This window comes from Ciconia boyciana, chromosome 3 (genome assembly GCF_034638445.1).
Source record: "Ciconia boyciana chromosome 3, ASM3463844v1, whole genome shotgun sequence".
NCBI classification, from domain to species: domain Eukaryota; kingdom Metazoa; phylum Chordata; class Aves; order Ciconiiformes; family Ciconiidae; genus Ciconia; species Ciconia boyciana.
The window spans coordinates 61042327-61066302 of record NC_132936.1 but is presented as its reverse complement, the minus strand read 5'-3'; the positions used below and the strand labels follow the sequence as shown (position 1 = coordinate 61066302).

The 23976-nt window shown below is 42.5% G+C and overlaps 1 protein-coding gene across 1 annotated transcript in view; it reads left to right on the top strand.

Moving 5' to 3' along the window:
• The first annotated feature begins 2354 nt into the window (after window positions 1-2354).
• THEMIS (thymocyte selection associated) overlaps window positions 2355-23976 on the top strand; it is a 77185-nt gene continuing 55563 nt past the window's right edge. Inside the window, exons 1-2 of the mRNA XM_072855826.1 lie at window positions 2355-2445; window positions 18177-18335. Coding sequence (XP_072711927.1) covers window positions 2355-2445; window positions 18177-18335 — 250 coding nt within the window. The remainder of the gene's footprint in view (window positions 2446-18176; window positions 18336-23976) is intronic.

Sequence of the window (23976 nt, the reverse complement as noted above, 5' to 3'; positions counted from 1 at the left end):
GCCTGCACTAGCCACTGGCATGGGGCTCTGCACCTCGAGGGCTGCTCGCGTGCCCATATGCCAGCAGGATCAGAGGTCAGTTACTGGGTGGACTGTGCCTAAGCCCAGCTACCAGAGGGATCCACACTGCATATATATAGATTTTTTTTTTTTTTTTTTTCTCACTAACAGACCTTTATCTGGATCAGCCAGAGAGAGGAACAGGATGAGGCCATTGGTGCTTGTGTGAGTGCTGTGGTTTCTGTCTAGGTTGATCTGTGTGGCTGGCAGCGTATTTATGTGTATAGGGGCTGTACATGTGTGTGTGTGTGGGTGCCTGTTGGGAGCACATGCTGCTGGTCGGCCCTGGGAGCACAGAGCTGCAGCCTCCTCCTCCTCCATGCTGTTGGGCTGCTAGATTCAGCAACATAAAACAGGTTTTGTTCTGTTTTTTCCTGTATGAAATCTGTGCCTGTTTGTACATTTGCTTTGTTGGATTCAAGTGATTTTGAAACCCGTTACTAATTTTTATGTGCATTTGCAGTCCATGTTAAATGTTTTTTGTGGTGTTGTTCCTGGCAATCTTACCAAAGTGAAGAGCCAAATACAAGTGAATTGAGGAACAGTAGAAATGGCCTTAGGGGCTCTTTATCCATAGACCAAAAACAATGTGGACAGGTAAAGCCCAGCTGCCAGCACTGACACAATACCTGACAACCTTGGGAGCCGGTACATTGAGAAAATTGGCTTTGAGTTGCTAGAGTTGCACACATAATTTTTAAACATATAAAGATGTCCCACTGAAATAGCTGAAACCACTCACACATTTCAGTGCTCTGTACCCTGTAAGAACCAGCTTTTTACAGTATGGGTCTTTTGATTACCACCAAATGTGTGTGATTTCCCCATCTCTCTCCCAAATCAATTATATTTGCTTAATTTCAAGTGTGTGTTGTTGGGAGGGGAAAATGAGGGATCTTTTGTGTTAAAATAGTTGATGAGTGGTTGGCTGTGCATGTTCTCTAGTTTGGCTTTTACTAATACCTGTCACTTCTAGACCTAAAGTCCTGTTATTCGTCTTGCCCACAGCACCTGCAGCGTTAGCAACTGGCAATAGTGAGCTCTGCACCTGCAGGCTCCCTGCTTATAAAACCTATTTCACGCTCTCTGGAGCAATATTTCTTAAGATCAAGTTAACAAATTCTTCAAACCCCGTAGTTAGCCTGGCACCTCAAAGGCCTGAGCACCCACTATAAGCACTTTGGATTTTAATATGTGAGGTTTTTTAATATGTGAGTAATATTATCTCCTGTAAATTATTACATATAGATGAAATGCAGCTACCGAGCTTTTTTAAAAGAAAGATTTGGTTATCTCGCTCACCGTTTTGTCACAACGCCATGCTTCCTGCTTCCCCTGACACCTCAGGGAGACAGGAGAGTGGTGTAAGGGAACATGAAATCACAGTCACTTCAGTTTTCCTGGTGATCTGAGTCTACGTGGTCTCGCTCTTCAGAGGAGTGCTGCTGCAGTAACAATACTTGATCAGGCTCAAAACAGCAGAGTTGGGACTAATGTGGTGGGTTTGCCCTCAATGCAGTCTAATTTTCACATGGTACTGGGCAGTAGCCTCTTCAAATTCATTCCCAGTTGCAGCATCTCAAATTCAAAGCCCCACAAGTCACTGGTGACATTAAAAAATCTTGGCCATTTTGCATAACAACATTGTGTTTTAATGTCCATTTACATGACAAAGTCATTTGTATTCTATTTGTATGTCTCAAATCCAGATACAATATTTAAGGCAGCAAAATGCATCAGGACAAAATGGTTTCATTTCTTTTCCTCAAAGGCCATTTGTGGTTTCAAAGAGAACAAACACCAAACTATTTTGCCGTGCTCCAAGAAAAAAAAAACCAAAACCAAATCAAAACCAGAAACCACCCAGACATGATGTTTTTTTCCCCACTTTAGGCAGAGCGGATATTCAGTCTCTTCACAGGGTCAATAACCATCACCGACGAGATGGAGTTTTGTGGCAGATCCCCCTGCCCCCTCCGAAGCCCAGTACCCACAGCACCCCCTGCACCTCTCCCAGCCTGGCGCAGACCCTCGCCGGGCACGGGTTCTCCAGCCTGGTGGCAGGGCCACCGGCTCAGCATCCCCGCGCCTCACCCCACTCCAGCTGCAGCTGTGGGAGGAAGCGGCCACGGAGGGGAGGAAGCAGAAGTACCTCCCCGTGCCGCTCCTCCCCTCCACCGCAGAGCCCCACCGCTGTCCCGGGCGCAGCATGCACCAGGCTGCAAGCGTTGCTGCCTCGAAAGCTTTTCACTGGTCTTTACCTGCTAAACCCACATGCTGCCTTGCTGCGGACCATGGCATCTACCCTGGAGAAGTTCATTCATTCTCTGGATCCCAGAACCCTTCCCAGGGTCCTCCAAATCCAGTCAGGCATCTATTTCCAAGGTGAGCATAAAGTGCTTTCTGGCAGGGCTTTGCAAGTCTGTCTTTGACATTGGGTCCCCTTTGGGACCGGGATGTAGGGGAGGCAGAGGGAGGATGCTGACAGAGTTGTCTCCCAGCAGTTTCCCACCAGCTGCAATTTTCCCTTTGAAGAACCAGCATAATGATCAATGGCTTTGGAGATGTCTCTGGTATGGTGTGCATCTGGTCTTCTCACAGGCAGTGAGGAAGGAGCTGTAGTGTCTCCTCATCGTATCCTGGAAAGAGTACTGGAATGAGTCATGAACTTGCTTTGCACTCACACGGAGCCATCAGTCCAGCAATTGCAAATCACCTCACAGAGGTTAACTGATTAAACTTAGCTCTGCTCTTCTGGGGTTGGCACGGAGAGGTGCTCTCTGTCTCAGAAATAAAGAACCAGAGCATCTGGAAAGTGACCGTGAGGGACCATAAGGTTTTCCTGAAGTTCTGCTCTGCATTTGGGGGTAGTTCAGGTGTGCAACAATACGAAGGGATGGGTAGGAGCCAGACAGGAACATCATGGGCAATATTTTGCTGGGTTTTCCTGCAGCAGATCTTTTTATGGTGTTTTTATTGCTGGGCTCTTCTTGTGCACAAAACACATTGGAAGGATAGTAAAGACACTTGCACTGGAGGGAAAAGTTCTGCGCTTGATCAGGGCATGGACTTTAATGACAGTGAAAACACCATGCCAGGCCCATGTATTAGTCTAGGAAAAGAAAGTTACCTCCCTGCCAGCACAAGAGAAAACGGGGTCACACTAGATAAAGAGGGGGCTTTATGAAATGAGCTGAAGCCTGCTTCTGCTTCAGCTGAATATGTGCTTCAGGATCCACAATATCTATCTTTACATTAATCTAAAAATCCCCAAACTGCTCCATAGTAGGAGGAGAGAGGAGGTGGCTGCCATTAGCTGTGGCCACGGAAAGTTTGAGCTGCGATCTCAGCGCTGTGGCCAGAGTGGGTGATTCCTCCCTCCGCAAGAACAGCCTCTTGGGGTGGAAAGAAAATGGGAAAGGGCATACTTAAGCTGTGATGGTGGCGTACTGTCCACGTTCTCCTGATTGCCCATTCTAGCTGCTCGGGAAACTGCCTAGGACACATGAATAGTACTGATACACAAAAAGGCATTCTGGGAAACAAACTTGGCCAGAATTACCAGAAACTTTTGAAAATATGCTTTTTCTGACCTGTGACATGTGGCCTGTTCAAGTTTTACATTTTAAAATGGCCCAAGAACTTGAACTGATTTAAGTTCTTGATAAGGGGGCTACTATCTCAGTGATGAAGAGTGGAATTTAAACTAAAAATGGGAAGATCACCTCCTTAAGTTGGAGTAGCCACCATATTTGTCTCTTTCCACACACCTAGGAAGCAGAGGTAATAGAAATACAAGTTGTATGTATATTTACATTTATGTACATGTATATATATGTATGTATATGTGTACACAAAATACTGTGAGAGATATATGTATATACAAAATACTATGATAAAATTATGGTAGCCCAGCTGTCAGCAGGTTTCAGAGTTCCTACAGTCTGCATCCTGCTGCTAGTGGATGGTAAAACTCATACCAGTACCTCTTTGGAGCCAGGGTATTTCAGCTTGTGCTTCCATTTACTGTGTAAACCCTTCCACACAAGGAGAAAAAAAACAGTTGAGGCTTAACCCACAGACCATTCTGCAGCAATGTCCTCGCACATGAGAGGAAAAAGCTATTAGCTGATGCCTGTCTATAATAAAAGAGCCTGCACAGCCTTGGGAGGGGGTGGTATGTGCTGTAGAGACCCAGGAATGTTTGCACTAAAAGCGAGAGCCCTTGTGCTGCTCTGATGCTTCTTCAGTCTTCAGCAGCACCACCTCTTCCTGTCCTCTGCTCCCGGTGGCTTCCTCTCAACTGCACTCATACATGTTTCCACCAGCAGGCTAGATGCAGCACTAACATACGTGCAGGTGTTTCTTGCTTGTACAATGAGCAAGGCTGATACAGACGTACTACTTTGGCTCCTTCCCCTCACGGTCGGCTCACCCCCAGACTACTTGCAGGTACCTAGAAACACCGATGTCCACTCGCAGGCTTGTGTTGGTTCCTCTCGCTTCTTCTTCCTTGCTTCAGAGGAAGCTAGAGATGCTCAAGAGACTGTGCCTGAGAGGTTTGCAGGATCTAAGGCTACAAAAGATCTTCTTGGGCTAGACTCTCCCTTCCTCTCCCTCCCTCCCTCCCTGAGCTCTCTGGCTGTGTCAGGTCTGTCCTGAACATTTTGCTCCCCTCCGTACCTGGCAGCAGGGGTGAACACAGTGTTCTGTGATTGCATTATGATTTATGTTGCATTTTCTGAAGCGAGAGTAGTGCTTCAGAGAGAGTCTGAAGTAACTCCTGTTATATTGCTAAACAGGAAAGTGGACCATTTTGTGCACTTTGAATTTCCATTAGGACAGCCATTCTTTAGTCCTTCCTCAGACAGATCCCCCCGCCCCCCAACAACCCTTTTGATTTCTCTTACCACATGCAGTACACCAGCAATCACGTTGTGGATAATGGCAGGTCTATTGACAGGGAACATGCGTTTATTGCTATGGTTGCAGGGACCAAACCAGAGCATTCACGCACTGATTGTAGTAGCTCCCAACCAGCTACAAAGTCAGCCTGGTCAGCTGAGTCCTACTTGGATTAGCAGTTTTATGGAGTTGGGTTTCATAGGAATCTTTAACCATTCTCAGCACAACATGCAGATAGTAAGGGAGAAGATTTATTTTTGAAGCATTACGTGGAATTGTTTGAAACTGGTCAATCACAAGGGACAATTAGTTTTTTGGTGTAAGAATTTAAAATAGCGAGAGTTCGTACTTATGTACATTCTGTGTATATTCCCCTCTCCACAACCCCAGAAAAAAGTGCAAGGTTTCGTAATGTCAGCTTACCCAGGTACGTAGAATGGCTACTGGAGTAAATAACGATCTACTAAATCCATGAGAGCTGTCACATCAAAGCTGCAGCAGCCAACCGATGAAGGCTGTAGCTATCTAGGTGGTAAGGAGATGATGGAGCTTAATTCATTCACTGGTCTTCTGTGGTGCACTGTGTGCTGTTGGGATGAAACTCTTCGTTGAGTAAATCGGGAAGCGACATTTGGCACACACTGCACTTAGGTCTAGATGATTTTACAAGTAAATATGTGACTTGCAAATTAGCCTCACTGCTTTTGACAGAGTTTTGGTACCTCTGGAAGCATAAGGAAAGCATAATGCTGTAAGTCTTTGTAAAGATGGATGTATTTTTTTCCATGTGGTAAGGTATTTTTATTAGAAGCTGCAAAGTCAAGCTCCAGAGAAAGAGTGGGAATTTGCTTGCCCTTGGGCAAGGTAAAAGCTCTAACAGGTCCCATTCTTCCTTCATTCCCATGTAGCACCAAATGCAATGTAGGTCTCTGTTTTCAGACCCAAGCCTGCCTACTGCAGTTCCTGGTGGCGAGTAAGTTGGAAACATATGCTGTGTGCAGCATATATTCCACCATGAGTATCTCTACTGGCCTATAAAAAATTATGTTCCTGCTGCTATTAATGGAATTGTGATGTATTTAACTGTAGCTCCCCAAACTGCAAATGGACAGGGCTTTATAGACCCTGTTTCCATTCATAATGCTTTCAGCTAGAGAAGCTACGGGCAGTTGAACTTTTGCTGTTGGTAGTGAATGCTATAACCTAGACACCTTTCTGAGGAAGTTATGCTCCTGTTCACCTCTCTCTTCCTGGCTTGAAGCAGAGGGCAAGGTTTTCCTGGGATGATATCAGTGTTTTGCATGCTACACGTGGACTTTGGGGTTGGTTGAAGCCTTATGTGGTTTGCCTCAGGCAGGACAGCCAAGGTTTGAGGAGCTTGTTCATACTCCCGTGTTCCCAGTCCCCTTTCCCTCCAGCAGTGTGTGGCTGCACAGACAGAGCCCCAACCTGCAGTCACTGTCTATGACTGTCCGACACTATGCAGAGTCAGGAACAGGGGGTTTTATTAACAGCCCCGAGTTCTTCTAAAGTGCTTTTCACTCATCACACTCAAAGGACCATACAGAAGTAGAGAAATTATCGTTATCCCTGGTTTGAAAAGAGAAACACAAGTGAAAGGAGAGGGTGGTTCTGCAAACCCCAGGGATGCCTCTCAGGTCAGTTGTTTCGGACTCTGCAGCCATAATATCATTGCTACAGAAACTGGACTGTTGAATCTCTGAAGGGAATGGGAAGGCTGATTATAAAATGAGAGCAAGTTTGCGAGATACAAATATCTTGGTAATCAGCACTGATTAGAAAGGAACTACAGTGCAGACTGAAGTACATGACAATTTAATAGCTCATTAAAATATGTTATTAAAAAATTAAACTACTGAAACTCCATAGGAAACTGATTTGATTGATTAAATATTTTCCTTTGAACATTTTAGTAAATATTGATGCTTAGTGAGCTAAGTACTGTATGACTGCTGATTTTTACAGATAGCATGCAAGTACGGGCTTTCATCTTTATGTTGCAAAAATTATGTCTGTTTTAATACTGATATAATTATTTTATGCGTAATTGAATTTAATATTCTGCAGGCTTAATTTAACCAGTGGCAGGACAGTAAAAAGTGTCAAACTTTAATTGCGAAAAATGTAGAACTGCTCAAGGCACCTATTCTGTTGGTGTTTCTTGCCACTAGCCATGTTCCCTACCTGCAGCCTTCCCATTTTTGCTCTGCCTAAATAGAAATCCCACATTGCCTTTTTTTTATTCCCCTAAAGCTAAATGCACACATCAGCAGTGGGATTAGGACCCCAAGGATTGAGACTTGCCAGATTACAGGGAGAGCTGGTAGCTCCTCTCTGCAGTTCACTTGCTTGAAAGCAGCACGTGTGTTGTGTGAATAGCGCCAGGACATCTCCTCTTTATGATGGACCTGTGAAACTCATTGGGAAAGTTTATGCTGTGTGCTCGTTCTCTGGGGAGAAGGGATCTGTAAGCCAGCATCCTCCACCTCGGCAGGTTGGGAGTGCAGTGAAGCAGCATGCTGTCAGTGCGGTGCTCCACTCTCTGCTCCCGCTCCTGGGGCTCTGGAAAGTTCCAGGTCTGTCCACACAAGGAGAAAATGGTGGGAAGAGGCAACAGCGGCGTCACACATACGTCCCTGGTTAATGCCCTTCCAGACCTAAGGGAGTTAAAGATGCTCAGTATTGCCAAGTGGGGATGCCCTCTCGGGGTGGCTGTTTGGTGCTCTCTGACAGATGCCTGAGGAGCGATGCCAAAGCAAGCCCTTAGGGACTCGCTCCGTCTTTGGTGAATGTGTCCAGAGAAGGGCAACGGAGCTGGTGAAGGGTCTGGAGCACAAGTCTGATGAGGAGCGGCTGAGGGAACTGGGGTTGTTTAGCCTGGAGAAAAGGAGGCTGAGGGGAGACCTTATCGCTCTCTACAACTACCTGAAAGGAGGTTGTGGTGAGGTGGGGGTCGGTCTCTTCTCCCAGGTAATAAGCGATAGGACGAGAGGAAATGGCCTCAAGTTGCGCCAGGGGAGGTTTAGAGTGGATATTAGGAAATTTTACTTCACTGAAAGGGTTATCAAGCATTGGAACAGGCTGCCCAGGGAAGCGGTTGAGTCACCATCCCTGGAGGTATTTAAAAGACGTTTGGATGAGGTGCTTAGGGACATGGTGTAGTGGTGGTCTTGGTAGTGTTAGGTTTACGGTTGGACTCAATGATCTTAAAGGTCTTTCCCAACCTATATGATTCTGTGATTCTGTGATTCTGTGAACGTGCATAGCTCCATTGCAAAACTCTCTTTGGTGAACCATAAAGAACATGAACATGCTTAGGCTTACGGTTCCTTTTGGCTCTCCTGTGCTGGCTGCGTACCCACGCCTGCTCGCTGTCTCTGCAGTTTCAATTTCACCCTTTCTGATTCTGTTACTGGGAAACAGCATCTTTCCAGTGTGCGCTTCTGTGAGCCTTTCAAGGGAGCAATGGGTTCAGCAGGCCAGCAGCAGAGCCCTGGAACCACTTACGAAAAGTCCTGTTAACCCCGTACTGCAGCTAGGCAGCTAGGCAAACTGAATAGAAGAGGAATCCTTGTATATCAAGTCTCAGCTGCCCCAAGTCCTAATTTAGACAAGAAATCGCTCTCAACACTAATAGCCAGAAAACGATCATGTAGGGTGGAATGATTTTTTACTGTTTTTAAGCCAACCTAGAGGGAACAAATCCTGCTCCCTTATCAGTGTGAAAAGCCAATGAGTTGATGAAAGCTCGGATATGTGGTCTGTAATACGTATGAATAAAGCAAGCAATCTGCCTCTTCAGGATTAATAAAGGCACTTTTTCTTATAAAAAGCAACAAGGCAATTTAAACAGAGGCTAAAGCATGGACAGCTTTGAACAGCTTTGATGAAGACAATTAGGGTTGTATTTCTTAGAGGTGGAAGATCAATAAAAATGACCTGTGCATTTACTGGCTGGAGTCTCAGCTGAGTGCATGCCAAAGGGAGAATTGCACATGAAATTGGTGAAATTTGTAGTACAGTGTTTGCACTTGCTAATTTGTCTCATTTTTTACAGAGATAGAAGCCAAATCTGTCTGTAAAAATGGAAGAGTTTTTCCTCTTGAACATAGTTGTTTCCTTTCCTCTTGATCAAGCAGTTAGGAGCAAGAGCCCTAGGTACAGCAGGAGTAACGGATAGTCTGGATTCTCTTTTGTGGTCAGTAATCAGAGCATGTTAGTAAATTTTCTCTATTAATATGTACCACTGAAACTCTCTTGTACTTATTCAGGCTGCTTCAAAAACATGTTTTATTCTGAACAAGAAGGAAAGTGCCCTTCAGTGAATGCAATATGAGAACAAAACCTGACTTTTATGGGTCAAATATTGCTCATTTTATTCATGCCGCTGCCCTCAATGGGATGACTCATCCAGACACTGTGAGAAAAATCTGACCGTGGGTAGCTGGCACTGAGGGCGAAGCTGTTTTGAGGATCTCCTTGTGGGGATTTTCTTTCCATGACATTCAGCTCCAAGCCTCTGTGTGGATGGCACAGGAGGTGGGCAGAATACCCAAATTGCCTGGCTTGTCTTGACGCAGGGGTCAACCGCCTGCCTTGGCTTGCTGAAGCTGCCCTTGACGTGCCGGTTTCCTGCAGTGGAGAGGGCTCCCCGGCTGTTGTTGCACTTGGGCCTCTGAGGATGTGAGGAGGAGGTCTGCAGCAGGAGGAGCCCTATTTCCCTACACACGAACCTGCCATCCTATAAAAATACCAAGACAATTTTCACAAACTCAGGCTCCAGGGAGATAAGAGGGGAACTATAGCAAATGAGAGGGGAGGGAAGATCCTGGGATAAACTTCTCATGATACACAAGCCTATGACCATGCTCCGTTGCCGAGTTACAGGGCTTTTGTGGAGTTTTTTTTTCTTCCAGTAACTGGTGATCTATGCGTGAAGAAACATGGCATTTGTCCAAGGTCAGTTTCTGGTTAGCTCCATTGGACACACAGTAATGGCACAAAGGGCAGCGTGCTGTGATCTCAGCAGGGGAAGATGCTTAAACATGTTTCCAGTTCTGGGCTTTACCTGTGAAGTGCTCAACACTCTGACCTCATCCCGCAACTTAATTTAAGCAGCCTTCTTAAACCCAGGCCAACAAAGCACAGATTTACTGTTAAACATACACTTCAATAAACATACCTTAAGTCAAAGTAATTAACACTGCAAAGAAAATGAATAAAACTAAATAAATCATGAACAGCTAAACCAGTGACTAATGCTGTTCAAAAGCAGCTTTTGGCATTCTCTTCATTGCTCCAGTAATTCCGACTCGTGTGGGTAAGCCCAAACAAAAGGTCAAAGATGTTGCATTTGGAACTGTGGTTTCACTTGCTCTTTCCATTATAGTAGGTGCTGCACACACAAAACTCTGCTGGCACACGTGGAGCGTGAGCCCTCCGGATAGATGAGAATCAGAAGAAAGTGTAAAAAAAAAAAAAAAAGGCCATAAACCTATCAGGAAAGGAATAAATCAGAAACTGCAGAAGTAATTTTTTAAAAAATTCCATTATGATTGAAATGACTTAAAGCACTTGACATTTAAAGTTTGACTTTATATGGCAAAAGATAAATCTTACAGCTTTTGTTTTTTGATGGTTTTGTGCTGGCAAAAATCAGACCCTCTGCAGCCTAATCAGGTGTGATCAAGATAAGATGCCCTCTTTGCACAGGGCCTTTTGATGGGAGTTTACCTCCGCGGCAATTCAGCAGCTGAACTCCTTGGAGGATTTGTGTCCCAGACTGACCAAACCTGCAGATTTTTGTTGCTTAGGACATGTTAAAGAGAGAATAGCTGTTACAAAGCCCAGTAAGTCGCTCTGTCACTTGATAGAGGATCTTCTACACAAACTCACGTCGCCTTTGTGACCACTGCTACCCCTGGGCCTCTGGAGCGCCATGTGGGCGCTCTCGATGGGTGCACCTTCTAGGGGTAGGAAGGAAGGGGTGGAAAAAAGCCATACAGGTGCTTTATACTGTTTGCAGCCACTCTCACAGTCTGGGGTTGGATAGAGAAGCTGGGGCATGCTTCCTTCTTTGCCTGCCATTGTGCATATGGTTTTCAGCCTTTTTGTATCTTCCCCACAACATGTTAGTTTATTTGAGTTCAGTGGCGAAATCCAACATGCTGATTAGCGTCTTTGGTGCTCAGGAGGTATTTGACGGAAGAAAAAAAAAGACACCTAACTTCTGACCATAAGAAATTGGTTGCTTTTCCCTACTGCTTAATCAGAGTGTAATATGATTAAAGTTATTAAGCAAAATTCTCCTCCTCACAACTTTAAAATAGATCTCTCTTCTTGCCAAAAAGCATAAACTCTGAACAATTGGCTAACCCCCTAATAATGCCCATAAAGAATGATATCTTTTTTATTGACACTAATTATAGATACATTATGCCCTTCACATTACTTTGGGAGCCTGCAGCAGCCTTAATAAACCTGTGATTTCAGCTGAGCTATGTCGTAGGGCAAAGCAGGCTATTGTAATTCTGGCTGAATGGCTGCACCAGAGGGTTGTGCCTTTATGTGAAAGCAGAATCGTTTCACCAGCCCCTGAAACAGTCACCTCTGATCTGGGAAGACAGCACCCATATGGGCAACCGATGACAACAGAATAGTGGAGAAAGGAGCACTGGGAAAAGGACGCTGGGACAAAGTTCTTCTCTTTCAGGACATGTTGGGAGATCTTTCATCTCCCTGCAAGGCAGCCAGGTTCCCAGTTCTTTGGATCTTCTTTCAAAGACCGCTCAGCCTGCCAGCTGCAGTGAATTCAGCGGGTGCTACAGAGAGATGAAAGGGAGAATTTTTTCCTTCAAGGATTCAGACTCATGGGGCTAGGGACTCAATGCCTAGTGTTTGGCTTGCAAAGTCATTTGTTTTTGTTAGGAGAAAAGCTTGGTCTTTGTTAAAAAAAAAAAAAAGAATGGGGGATATTTGGAAGTGCTTAGCAGCACCCTGTAGCAGACAGATGGTTAGACTGGGAGTCAGCCAGCATGGGCTTGAGCTCCAGCCCTGCTGAATGGTCCTCTGTGCCACCTTAGTCAAGTCTTTTGTCTTGTTTGCATTGCTTTCCCTAGCCCTCCTTGCTGAACTGCCCAGAGGCGTGAGACAAAAGGGAGTTACATACGAGTGAGTCATGTATTATTGCTGTTTAGTCAAGGACCTGATTTTGAGCCGTACTTCCCATCAGTATCAGTGAAGCGTTCACTCCAAGAGCAGTCACCAAATGGGGCTCTAAGCTGTTGGGAATAAAAAGGGAAATATTACTGAGATATTTGCTGTTCTACCTTGTATTATAAAATATTTGTCTCAGTGGTACTGTCACATGGCCTGACATGAAGAATGACATTCTCCATCTCAGGCATTCACTTTATTTATATTTTATATTGTTGTTTTTAATACAAAAAGACTCTTCTGTAATGAGAAATAAATCAAATAAAGGGCTCATGCTCGGGAGGATGGTGGTGTGGCTGCTTAGCATTTTAGGAAAGATGGAGGAAAAAGATATTGAACCAATTGTTATGGTTGCTTTGATGTGATCACAGCAGTTGCTAATACGGATTGTCAAACTAGAGATGAGCTTATGAAAGGACATAAATGTGTTTTTTATTGAACAAAGTAACAATCCAGAAAAGGTGGATTCAAAGGCAGCAAGCTCTTTAATTACAGCCTTCAGGGGCATTGTTTGATCACTGTAAATAAGCTGCTTTATTCTGGGTTCTGCTAAAATGTTTTTTGCATTATATTGCATACATCTTTCTCAAATCAAAAAGATTCAGTCCTTAAGGTTACTTGATTTACATTTTCAACATCTTACACTTTCTTTGTGGCTTGAGTGGGAAAAACACAGTAACTATTGTGCAACAACAAATAACTGTACTAAAAGGTTGATTTTAGTTTTAATTTTATTTTTCAATATATTTTGTGTGTGGGTCCGCATCACACAGCTGAAGTAAATCTTTCAGGGTCACATTGTCACACAGCAGGTATTTTCACAATGTTTTAAGACTAATTATTGTGGCTTTTAAAGGAAAAAGAATTTTTATTGTCCCTTTTGAAAACCATGCAGTTTCCCTCCCTCCCTTTTATCAGCACAAATATTTGCTGCTAATGCCTAGATGACAAATCACACAGGTAACATTTTTCTTGTCTGAATGTAATCTTCATTGTACTATTCCAGGCAAACCGCCAAGCAAGGGCTAAAATCAGGGCTAAGGCAATCCAGTTACAGACAAATATGTAATTACAATCAGTACTATATGTGCAATTGCACCCCCAAAAATGAATCTGTTCTTGTATGGCTGGCAGAGTTTCATTTTCTAATGATTTTTTTATGCTGGTATCATTAGAAATGAGGCTTCTGCAATCATGGTCTTGGTCTAGCCAAGATGTTAGCCATTCTCCTCCCAGCCTCTCACTCTCATAGTCTTTCAACCTCTTGGTCTCTTTCAAATGAATCTGATAAAGGAGGAGGTAATTAAAGTCCTACAAGTTGCCCATGAAAATGGTCATTTAGGTAGATATCTATCTACATTCATATATATACACCTATCTATCTGTCTACCCACTCATATATATAGGTTTTACTACTGATCAGCTGTTGAAGGTTCATCTTTGACTTCCTTAATTGGATGGGAAAATGTGGTGGCATACCTCCGTTACTCAGTGGTTATACAAGCAATTTATCCAACTTCTCTTCTGGGATGAAAGGTATCGTCCTATGGCCACGAGTCCCGGCATACTTGGGCACTCTCCACTTCTATGCTGCTAAGAGCTTTCCTCTCTTCTAGAAGACTTAAAGCATCCTTCCTAGCTGCTTAATATCCTTTCCCTCCTTGATGATGCCAAAAAATACATCTTTTCTTTCTTCCTCTTCTTTTTAATTCAAGAAGGGGTTCACTTTCCTTGCTATTATTACAAAGCATTATCTTTGTGAGAGAATTATGTACCCATGTAATAGTTTGTTTCTTTGATGGTAGGACAGCCAGCTTCCCTGATTTTCTTTTTATTTTTTAAATTTAATTAAAACCATTACTTTTTTTTTTTTAAGTTTTAATTTTCATCTCACTTTTTGATAGAACTGATGCTTTTAGATGACTGATCCATTTGTTTTCCACAATAATGTTTTGCTCTTATGAGAGTTAAGGTGCTGTGACAGCCCTGTGTGTCTATTCTGTGCACACTCTTTTGTGGCTTGTAGTCTGGCATTTATAATCCATCTTTTTCCTGAATGCATTATCTTGGCCCTTGATGTTTCAAACAGAGCCTGCAGCTCCATGTAATGCTTTTTGTAGACTCCAGCTTGAACTCCATATGTTTGTCTGCCTCAGGTACTTTCTCTCTTTTATGAGTGTGGATTTTCTTTTCTTGCGTATTTTACCCTTTTCTTCTAGTGTTTTAGATTCTCTGCCATCTCTACAGTGCCAGGCCACTGTTTACCCTGTGTAGGTTGTTACTGGCATTTCTTGTGTTTTGCAAATTTTGATTGCTTTGTCAAAGGCTAATTTTTGTGTCATCCAATCATCTATTTTTGAGTGTTTGGCAGAGCTAGTCTCTTCTCATGGATATTGCCAGATTGGATCTTCAGCCTTGGACCCGTCACTAACTGATCAGTGTTTTCACTTTTTTGCAAGCTCTGTTTATACTTTTTATTTTGTGATGGAGGGCAGGACTTCTCAAAGTCTCTGCCGTACAATTTGTAGTTAAGCTATTGTGCCTGTGGGAAAGCAAACCTGATAAAACTAGTAAGTCAGTCCTTCAGAACCAGCCATGATCAGAAACAGGGCCCTCTTCTGACTCCCCTCTTTATTTCTTGGTGGCACCACTCTGCTGCGGATATAGACTGAAGTAGTGGTTAAATCTTCTTCAGTCACACCATTTTTTTCGAGAGGTTCAACCTCTTAACTGCTCCATTCTTCCCCTCAGGGCCGTTGCTTGGTTTGCTCTACTCCAACCACCATGTTATTTGGAAATTGGCCACAGCCAGCGAGGCCACCCAACTCGCATGGCTCAGTGCCTCTGCTCTAATGGGGCAGCACTGCCCGCATGTGGGTGCCCGGCGAGGCCCGGCTGCATCAAGGGGCACGCTTGCAAAGCTGTCTAGCAGAGAGGAAAGCAAATGTGCCCGAAGCCCATAATTAGTCAGTGTAGTTACTTTCATATGTTAAATGGTTTCTAGGGGTCTATTTTCAAGTGAGGTAATCTGGAGAAGCTGGATCTAAATCTGCACTGAAGAAAAAAAGCCTCTAGAAGCCATGAGCTCCCATTTTGAGTAGGTTTTCGCAAATATTTGTTCGAGGGTGAAAATATTGGAATTCTTTGCTCATCTTTCCATGTTTCTATAATGCAGAGCTCATCACGCTGGGTCCTCTGGGATTCCCTGTATCTAATAATATCATGGTTGCTTGTGATCTCTACAGTGTCTGATGTGAGGAGTGAGGTGGTTCAGCACAAAAGGAATATTACCCTCTTCACGGCTGCTCAATCTTTCTCTCCCTCTCACTCTAATATGAAATAAGTATTGCACATACACTTTTCTGACTGTCATAAAATATCCTATGGAGCTCAGCTAAAGCAATGAGAGCTATGATAATTCCTCACGTGTTTATTAGAGCAGCAGCCAGCCTACTGATGGGAGCTGTAGCAATATCCAGTGGAGACATCTGAGTTAGTCAATGTTGAATTGCTCAGGGACTAAAGGGAGGGCACAATAAGAAAACCAAACTGTTCTTTGTTAGTTAAAGGGCAGCAGCTCTCTTGGTCTTCTGCTTAGTACCAGATTGGTTGAAAGGATGCATAAACAGCATGTTCTTTCACCTGACTGTGGGTGATATTTATGTGGCACTATAATCCAGAATATCTCTGTGCTAATCATCATCCTGGTGTGCAACAGAAAGGCAGTAGCCTGCTGGAAGAGTTCAGAGCCTCAGTACAACAGTCCCCTTGATCCTATGTAGGATTCTCAGCAAGGGAAACCAGGCAATGTTCTGACATCCAGCCTACCGAGAGCATCTGCCACATGATTTTTCAATTATTTTTTTAACCTAGATTCTTCTATATGGGGTTAAAAATGTATATCAGTACCTGTCTTCTTCAGGGCAGCAGCTGGGGATTTCCTGGTGTCCCTCTCAATTGTGAGAGCATTGCACAAGCGACAGACAGGTTTGCCTGGACATGTCTTCACACCAGGGTAAACTTAACCGGTTGCTCAGTGTTACTCTCTTTCATTCTCCTGTCCTGACACAAGCCCGTTGTTCTGTGGCACTCTACTGAGGCTTTGGGTTTAAGCTAAAACCAGAGCAACTTTTGCTCAGGTTGGTCTCCCAGTGACTTCCAGTGAGGCCAAGGTGGTAACCAAATGCTTATCACCTGTAAGTGCTGCAGCAGAGTTGATAAATATGTCCCAGACTCAGTTAAGAGATGCTTATTAGCCCAGGCTATGGTCGTGACTGGAATTCATCTTGAGTGAGCATTAGGAAAATCACTCAGCTAACAGTTGCATTTCTGATATGACACCTGGCAAAAAAAAAAAAGCTTTTTTTTCTCCCCACCAGCTACAAGGAGAGCTGTGGAGTAAAGAATGTTACTTTCTGTGGGAAGTGAATTCTGCAGGCAATAGCAACATTTCGGTACAGGCCATCTCAATTATTGATTGCTACTATATAGCTAGAGGTCAGGTTTTAAATATCTCTCATTGCCTGACACCATTCTGGTTGCCTAGGTTAAAAAGGAAAAAAAAAGAAGACTTTAAACTGAACAAGATGCAAGAAAGGGCTATTAGAGGGATTGTGGGGAGGAAAATTCTCCTTCTCAGAGGAGAAAAAGAGAATTTGTTTCTTCTACATTTTTGTCAAAAATGTGACCAGAGAATGGCAACATTAACCTTGCAAACCCTTTGGGGAAGGGAGAAATGGAAATGAGAAAAAAAGTATTTTAAATAGCAGAGCAATGTTAGTAGCAGAGGAAATGAATACACTCACCAATGCATTGGGAGTGGAAATGAGAATAAGGTTTCTCACCACAAGGGAAATGAAATTCTGAGATGGGATTCCAGAAAGGGTACTTCCACATGACTTCAGGACAGAGATTGGTAAGTCCTTGGAAGGAACTGCACAGCATCAGAAGAATGGAAGCTAGCATTAAAGTCAACATTTCTGATGTTCTGTGCTCAAGGTAATTCTGTCTACAAATGGAACTGAAAGAAGACTTAATCAGCATGTGTTTGCTGCATTGCCTTTATATATAATTAATTAATGCCATGCCTCAAAGCTTCTACTAATCTCCTGCAGGGACCAGGAAGAATTTTCCTTCTTCTGCATAACTTGGCTTTTGTTTTGGCTTTGCTTTAATCTTCCCCACTGCCCCCACTTATGAAACAGCAGAGATTGACCACAGCAAGAATGGAGAAGGGAGGGTGTTTTTGGCAGGGCAAGCTGCAATTCCAGGTTTTGCTAAGGAAGCTCTGAAACACGTGGTTGGATTGCCTTGTTCCTGCATGCAAACGTCTGAACATCACAGAAAAAAAGGAATTTTTTCCTGCCAGGTCAGAATCAGTAGACTTGTTTCAGCATGGGGCAGGGATTACCACTGTTAATTTGCCAGTTTTCCAATTTCTTATACTTTCTTCAGGTTTTCTGTTACTACAGAAAGCTCAAATGCTGGTTGCACCTTGATGTCTCCTGGCCTCTCCCTGGGCACCTTCTAAGGTCTATAGTTTTTTGCCTTCTGCTGTAGTCTGTTGTTTCCTGTGGGATATGCTATGCCCTGTGCCGTGCAGAGGCAACTTCCCTGCCCAAGCTCCACTGCCTGCTGATTTCAGGAGGCAGCTCCTGGTGACCCAGGCGATCCTATGCTCTGCCTCGATCCGTTTTGGTCTCATAACTTAGAAATGCAGTTTCTTCAGACCTTGTTCTCCTTACACGTGTCTAAGAACAGTGTACACATAGAGCTGATCTAGAGATCACTGAAGTCACAAGACGGATTTTCTCGTGACACTAAGGAAGAAAATGAAAATTAGGTTAGTTATCGCAGGATAAGTATTATTTCATATAGCTTTAAGTATTTTTGCTTTCATTCAAAGAGGTAAAAACACTCAACAAAGTGAGAAAAAGCTGAATAATGCTTTTCTTTCCTTTTCTATTTCTTTTCAGGCTCCATCTATGAAATGTTTGGAAATGAATGCTGCCTGTCAACAGGAGAAGTCATTAAAATTATTGGCTTCAAGATTAATAAGCTCATAGCAAGTATCTGTGAGAATAATGAAGTCAGCCGGTTTTCACCCAAAGTGGAATTACCACTAAATTTTCCTGGTATAGTATTTAATGAATATGTTTTTGAGGAATTATAACCCTAAGTAATCACCTTTGTTAATTTTATTGATTTGCTGTCTTGATTGATATTTGTTTGAGGTTACAACTCAACTGTCAAGGATACAGTTTTATTAGATGGCACAAGACACAATCAAGTCGTTTTTAAATTTCAACTCCTACAGTTCTTTTTCAAGCTTGGATAGAAATTATTAATGTAATTGGTAGTAATGCTTTCTATACTTGAGGTCACTCAGTGTAAGAATTATTACCAAAAAATCTTCTTTTCAGTTACTTATGACTTTGCCAAACTTTCTCTGAGCTGAAATCTTCCTTGCTGTGTGCTCAGACTATAATTTATTTACTACTACTATATTTTTATTTTATTATTTTGGATATAAAATATTTTGAATACTTTGTTATGTTTTGTTTTTATTTTAATGATTTATTAATTATTCCAGTGGCCAAAGTGGCTGCTCCATGCCTGGAAACAGGATTAGAGGAAAATGGATGTGTTTTTCTGCTTAAAAAACACTTAAACTGTTCTATAGAGAAGTCCTAAAATATCCATATTTTGGAGGATGGACTTGAAATTTGGCATGTGGTACTGATTTGTTATTCGAAACATATCTTCCTCTGTTCATGTAACCTTATTAGGGAGAGCTGGCCAAGTACTGTACCCAGGGTACATAGTTCATCACGTCATATTTATTCATTTTTTAAATTCTGCTCTTGTCTCAATTCCTCTACTGTTAGGGCCCAGCTGTGTTAAATAGGGAAATGATATGGAGAGCAGAGGGAGAAGTGCTGGACTGTGAGTATTCATGTGTGGGAAGTGGAGGAGGCAAACTAGGTCAGGAAACTGATAGAAAAAGGTTGGACCTCAGAGCAGGGCAGAAGGATGAAGACTTGATATGCAAAGATCAGGGACTGGAGACAGCAGTGGTTACCAGCACCAGAGGAGGACTGCACCCACACAGAAATATATATGTGGGGCATTTCCCATGCTGGGAGTCTTGCAGGCAGCAGAGGTAATGGGAGCCCCTCGGGGCGAGGAGATGAGCGGGCTGGAAAACAGCACGAGGAGGCCAGTGGGATGTGGGAGGGAGCCTGTGTAGGTCTGGGAGAGAACTTACGGGACACCTGTAGGTAGGAAACACTGGGACAGAGCACACACAAGGACACAGCAGCCCTCGAGAGCCTGAGATCACGTCCAGGACTCACTTTGGCCAGCAGTCTAGTTAATGCACTGAATGAGGCCACAGTTTTGTAGAAAAAAATAGAATTTAAACATTTAATTAACACTGTGTTGTACTGCAAACACATGGGAGGTTAAATTGATGCTGCATGGGGAAACATAATATGGGTGTTTTCTAGTGTTTGAGTGCTTGACTTAGTAACCTCACTGATGTTCTTCTAATGTATTGCTGAGCATGTGAGAATGTGTGCACATGCATATATATGGTTTAGGTTATGCCAGTGCCCAAACTGGTATGTGCTTTTTCCGCAGAGGGAGACAAGACACACTTCTTGAAGCAAATAAAATGTAAAAGCACATGGGAATGCAATGTTTCATCTGAATTCCACAGGAAAAAATCTTCTGCCATGCCTTCATTTTCCAGCTCCAAAATACAGATTTCTGTCTGAAATAGTCCTATATATAACTTTCTTTTCCCCAGTAGAACATCAATTTACTTTCATGTTTTTCTTACTTGGTGAGTCAGAACCATTTGTATGACCACTTATTAAAATACTTTTTTGGAATGCCGTTTTCAAGCACTGGTAGGGCCCAAACGTAGTGATCAAAGACATTTTCATTATCTGTGGCTATCTAGAGATATTGAAGTACTGCTGTACTATGAACTCTCAAGATACTTGGTATTTTTCTTGAAATCCAAGCTTCTTTGCTATTATTAACATGTCTTCTATCTCTAAAATATATATACATATAGGAAGTCATATTCTAAGTCTTGATTGGCAGATGGATTTGAACATACGAATCCTAAAATATCCAACACAACTGAGTGATAAATGTAATCCTACATTGATTAATGTTGAATCTCCTGACTTTTTAGAACAGAATGACTTGTGATTTCAAATGCTTGAACCTGGTGAATCTGGATTTGTTTGCATTCAAGTGATCAATTTTATAACTTGGCATTTGAATGTTGTTGCCCTATCGAGCACAACAAATTTTCAAATTCGGTCTAATCACTACAACTTACATGCATACTTATGAATAAATTCAGAGTTCATTTTTCTGAAATTTATCATTATTATCCTCCACATGACAGGTATTACTGAACAGCAGCACTGAAGAGGGGCATAATGACACTTCTTATTAGCCCAACAGGGAGCACTGCTCTCTTGTTTCTCTCTGTATATGTACTCATGCATTCAAGAGCTTTTTGGTGAGATGTAAATTTGTCATTTGTCTAATTTAGTTCTTAGCTGAAGAATGATTCAGCTTTACAAAGTCAAGATGTCCCAGTCTCTGTTTTTTCTTGACCTTTTTCCTTTTCACTTTATTACATACACATGCTATGCTCCAAATAAAACATCGTATTAGAGTGTTGCTGGCTTTCCCTTGTCTCCAGAACAAAGCACAGAACCGATTTGCAGATGATCTTTTTCACACTGCCATTGACTTACTTCAGTAAAAATATCTGCAGGTCTCTAGGAGTCTGGCACTGTATTTACATTGTACATACAGTGCTCTTTTTCCAGGCTTGATGCAAAGAAATCTTTTGCTTTGATGTTATTTTCCATTTCCTCTGTCGTGAGTTATCATTTGCATGCGATGGGCTCATGTATCCTTTCACCGTGTGCATGCTGGCATAAATAAGCAACACTTCCATTTAGGTTACGCTGGGGATAGCGTCTCTGTAAGTGAAGAACTGGGCTCATTGGCTTTAAATGAGCCTTTCTCTTTGTCTTTCTGAACATATTTGCAGTCTACAGAATTCCTTTTTTCTGCTCTGGCAAATCAGATCCTTGATAAAGGCCTAATCTGCCCTTTTTATTAGAGAAACCGCTGCAACCGCAAGTTCACTATCTGTGTTATTTCGTTTTATCCTCATTCTAATTTGTTCTTTTTCATGCCTCAGAGGGCCAGGCTATTCTTTCTATGCTCATACACTGGGTAAAAAAAAAAAGTCTGCTGTTACTCTAGACACTTCAATGTCTACATCTAATAGCATTTTGAACTACAATTTTCCCTACTAACAAGTTAGCAGAGACAGGTAATTTGCCGGCACAAATTATTTCATTTTGTTCTGTTATATTCCTTCTTCTGCAAAAATATTGCTGGGCTGTCCCTGTTCTCAGGAGGTCCCTGAGAGCTGCTGCTGCTCATTCCTACGTGGTCTGACAGACACGTAGCTGAGCACAACTGTCCCTTTGAGCTCTCAGCCTCTGCAAGCCACAAGACAGGAGACTTGTCTGTGGCCACGCAGCACACGCATGGAAGAACAGGGGTTAGGCGCTAGAAAGTTCATCTCGATGGGAGATGATGGAGAGATAGGAGAGATGGCCTTTGGGACAGGATGGGGAGAGGAGGATGCTGGAGCAGACGGAGCAGAGGAGGTAGCAGAGTGGGTGGTGGAGATGAGGGAAAAGACGAACAGCAATCAAGTCAGTCAGCTCCAGAGAAGTTGGGAACTGAGCTCTTCCCAGTCTTCTGTGTTACCTTGGGGAACAGAAACTGCTAATCTGGGACAGAAGGTCTTTCTGCTATTTTTTTCCTTGAAGGCTACTTGCTGCTTTACTAAGTGATCATAACTACTGGTTTTCTCAGTTTTCTATGGGGAGAAGAAGAAAAAGAGAGAATAAAAAGGATAATCCTTTCCTTCAGGACTCTAATTAAGACTGAAAATGGGAAGTCTATAAAGCTACAGGGAGGTACACTTTATCACCCTATAACCAGTAAAAGAGAGCTGCATATACTGTTCTGTAAAAAGGTAGGAAAAACATCCTTCTATCAAAACATGCTTTCCACAGGACTAAATGGGTGATCCTTGGGCTATGTTTTCTCTCCCATACCAGCGAAAATAATTTTTTCAGATTCCCAAACCTTCTCTCTCTACCATTGTGTACATCAATGCCTAAAACTTCTCTTGAAAATGATGGGCTGATTAGGTTTGGGGCTTACTAATTATCATGTTATGGCTAGGCAGGCACTTCACTAGGTGCAGAGGATTCATGGAGTGTGGCAATGGTTATACATTCCCGTAGTTATTATGGATGCATAGTTATTCTTGTCTCTATCTGTAATTTTCCCCAAAATTATTGGGCATCAGTGCACTTTGGTTGTAGACCGGATTACATTTAGAAAGTAGATCTATAGGAGCAGTAATGCCAGCTCTCGATAAACCAGCTGGACTTTTTTCCAGGTTTGCTATTTCCATCTGTCTTTCCCCCCAGTAGTCCACCAAGCTCTCTTAGGAAAGTCTAAATGAATTTGATTCAGTCATTTTATGATTTATGAAAAAGTACAAAAATATTTATGTTTGACCTCAAAATGTCCAAACTTTAGCATCTCAAACTTACCATATGTCTCCTACTGGAGATTTCCTTGCTATCTTAGGTTTGGAAAACATTTGGTTTTGTAATTTGATTCATAATTATTTTAATAAGGTTCTAAATGGTTCCAGATAATGTTGTTTGTTTTTTCTGTAGGTTTTTTTTTGTTTTTTAAATATACATAGTAGCAAGGAGAGCATTTATGAGAAGATACCATAGCAGATTATGACAGTTAGATAGGAAGCACAGTGGCTTTCACTCATCATAACAAAATAACTTTTTACATATTCACCTCTTTTCTATAGAGAGAGAAACATATGGAACTTTACATACTCATAAGCATAAACAGGTGGCTATTAGGTGCCTCTAATTCATGGGTCTCATCAATACAGAAGCTAAGTGTGCAAGGCCACATGGCTCTTTAGTTGCCTATGCAAGCATTCTGTTACCTAAATTAAGAAAACCAGCAGAACGGAAGGTGGAGTTTTTTCTGCTCCTAACCCTGACAAAGTCAGTCTGCCTGGGCCCGAGGGGATAATCAGTTGTCTAGTTTTGTATGAGATCTGGTGATTATGCTTCCATATGAAACCTGCTTTCCAACTCAGGATGCTCATCAGTTTGTTGCTGAAATAGCTGGCTTCCAAATAGCTCTGTAGTCCCAGCAAAATTAGCATAGCCTGAGTCTACTATCAAACTCATAGAGGACAAGAATGTTTCTCATACCTGTACATTGCCAAATATTTTCAACTGGGAATGTTTTTTTAACATAGTTTATGGAGGCTTTTTAATGTAATTCTGGAGGTTTTCTAGGGGCAATGCACATGCTCCTGTATCACAGATGGGTAAACATAGTTATTGCCTTTGGGATACATCATATACACTTTGAATACATTTTTAAATGAAGAATATTCCTATTTGCTTTCTCCCAGCACTGCCAGGAGATGATGCCCATCTTGTGCTTGCAAAGCATGACACTGGAACACTGTTTGGGGGATGTTGTCTTTTCCACAATTTCAGTTTGTCATTGGGGCCTTGTCATGGCGATATTTTCTAAATGCTGCTGAACCAGTTTGTCTTGATCTGCACTGACAGCTCCAGTGGTGATTAGGGCTGGGGTAGCTAA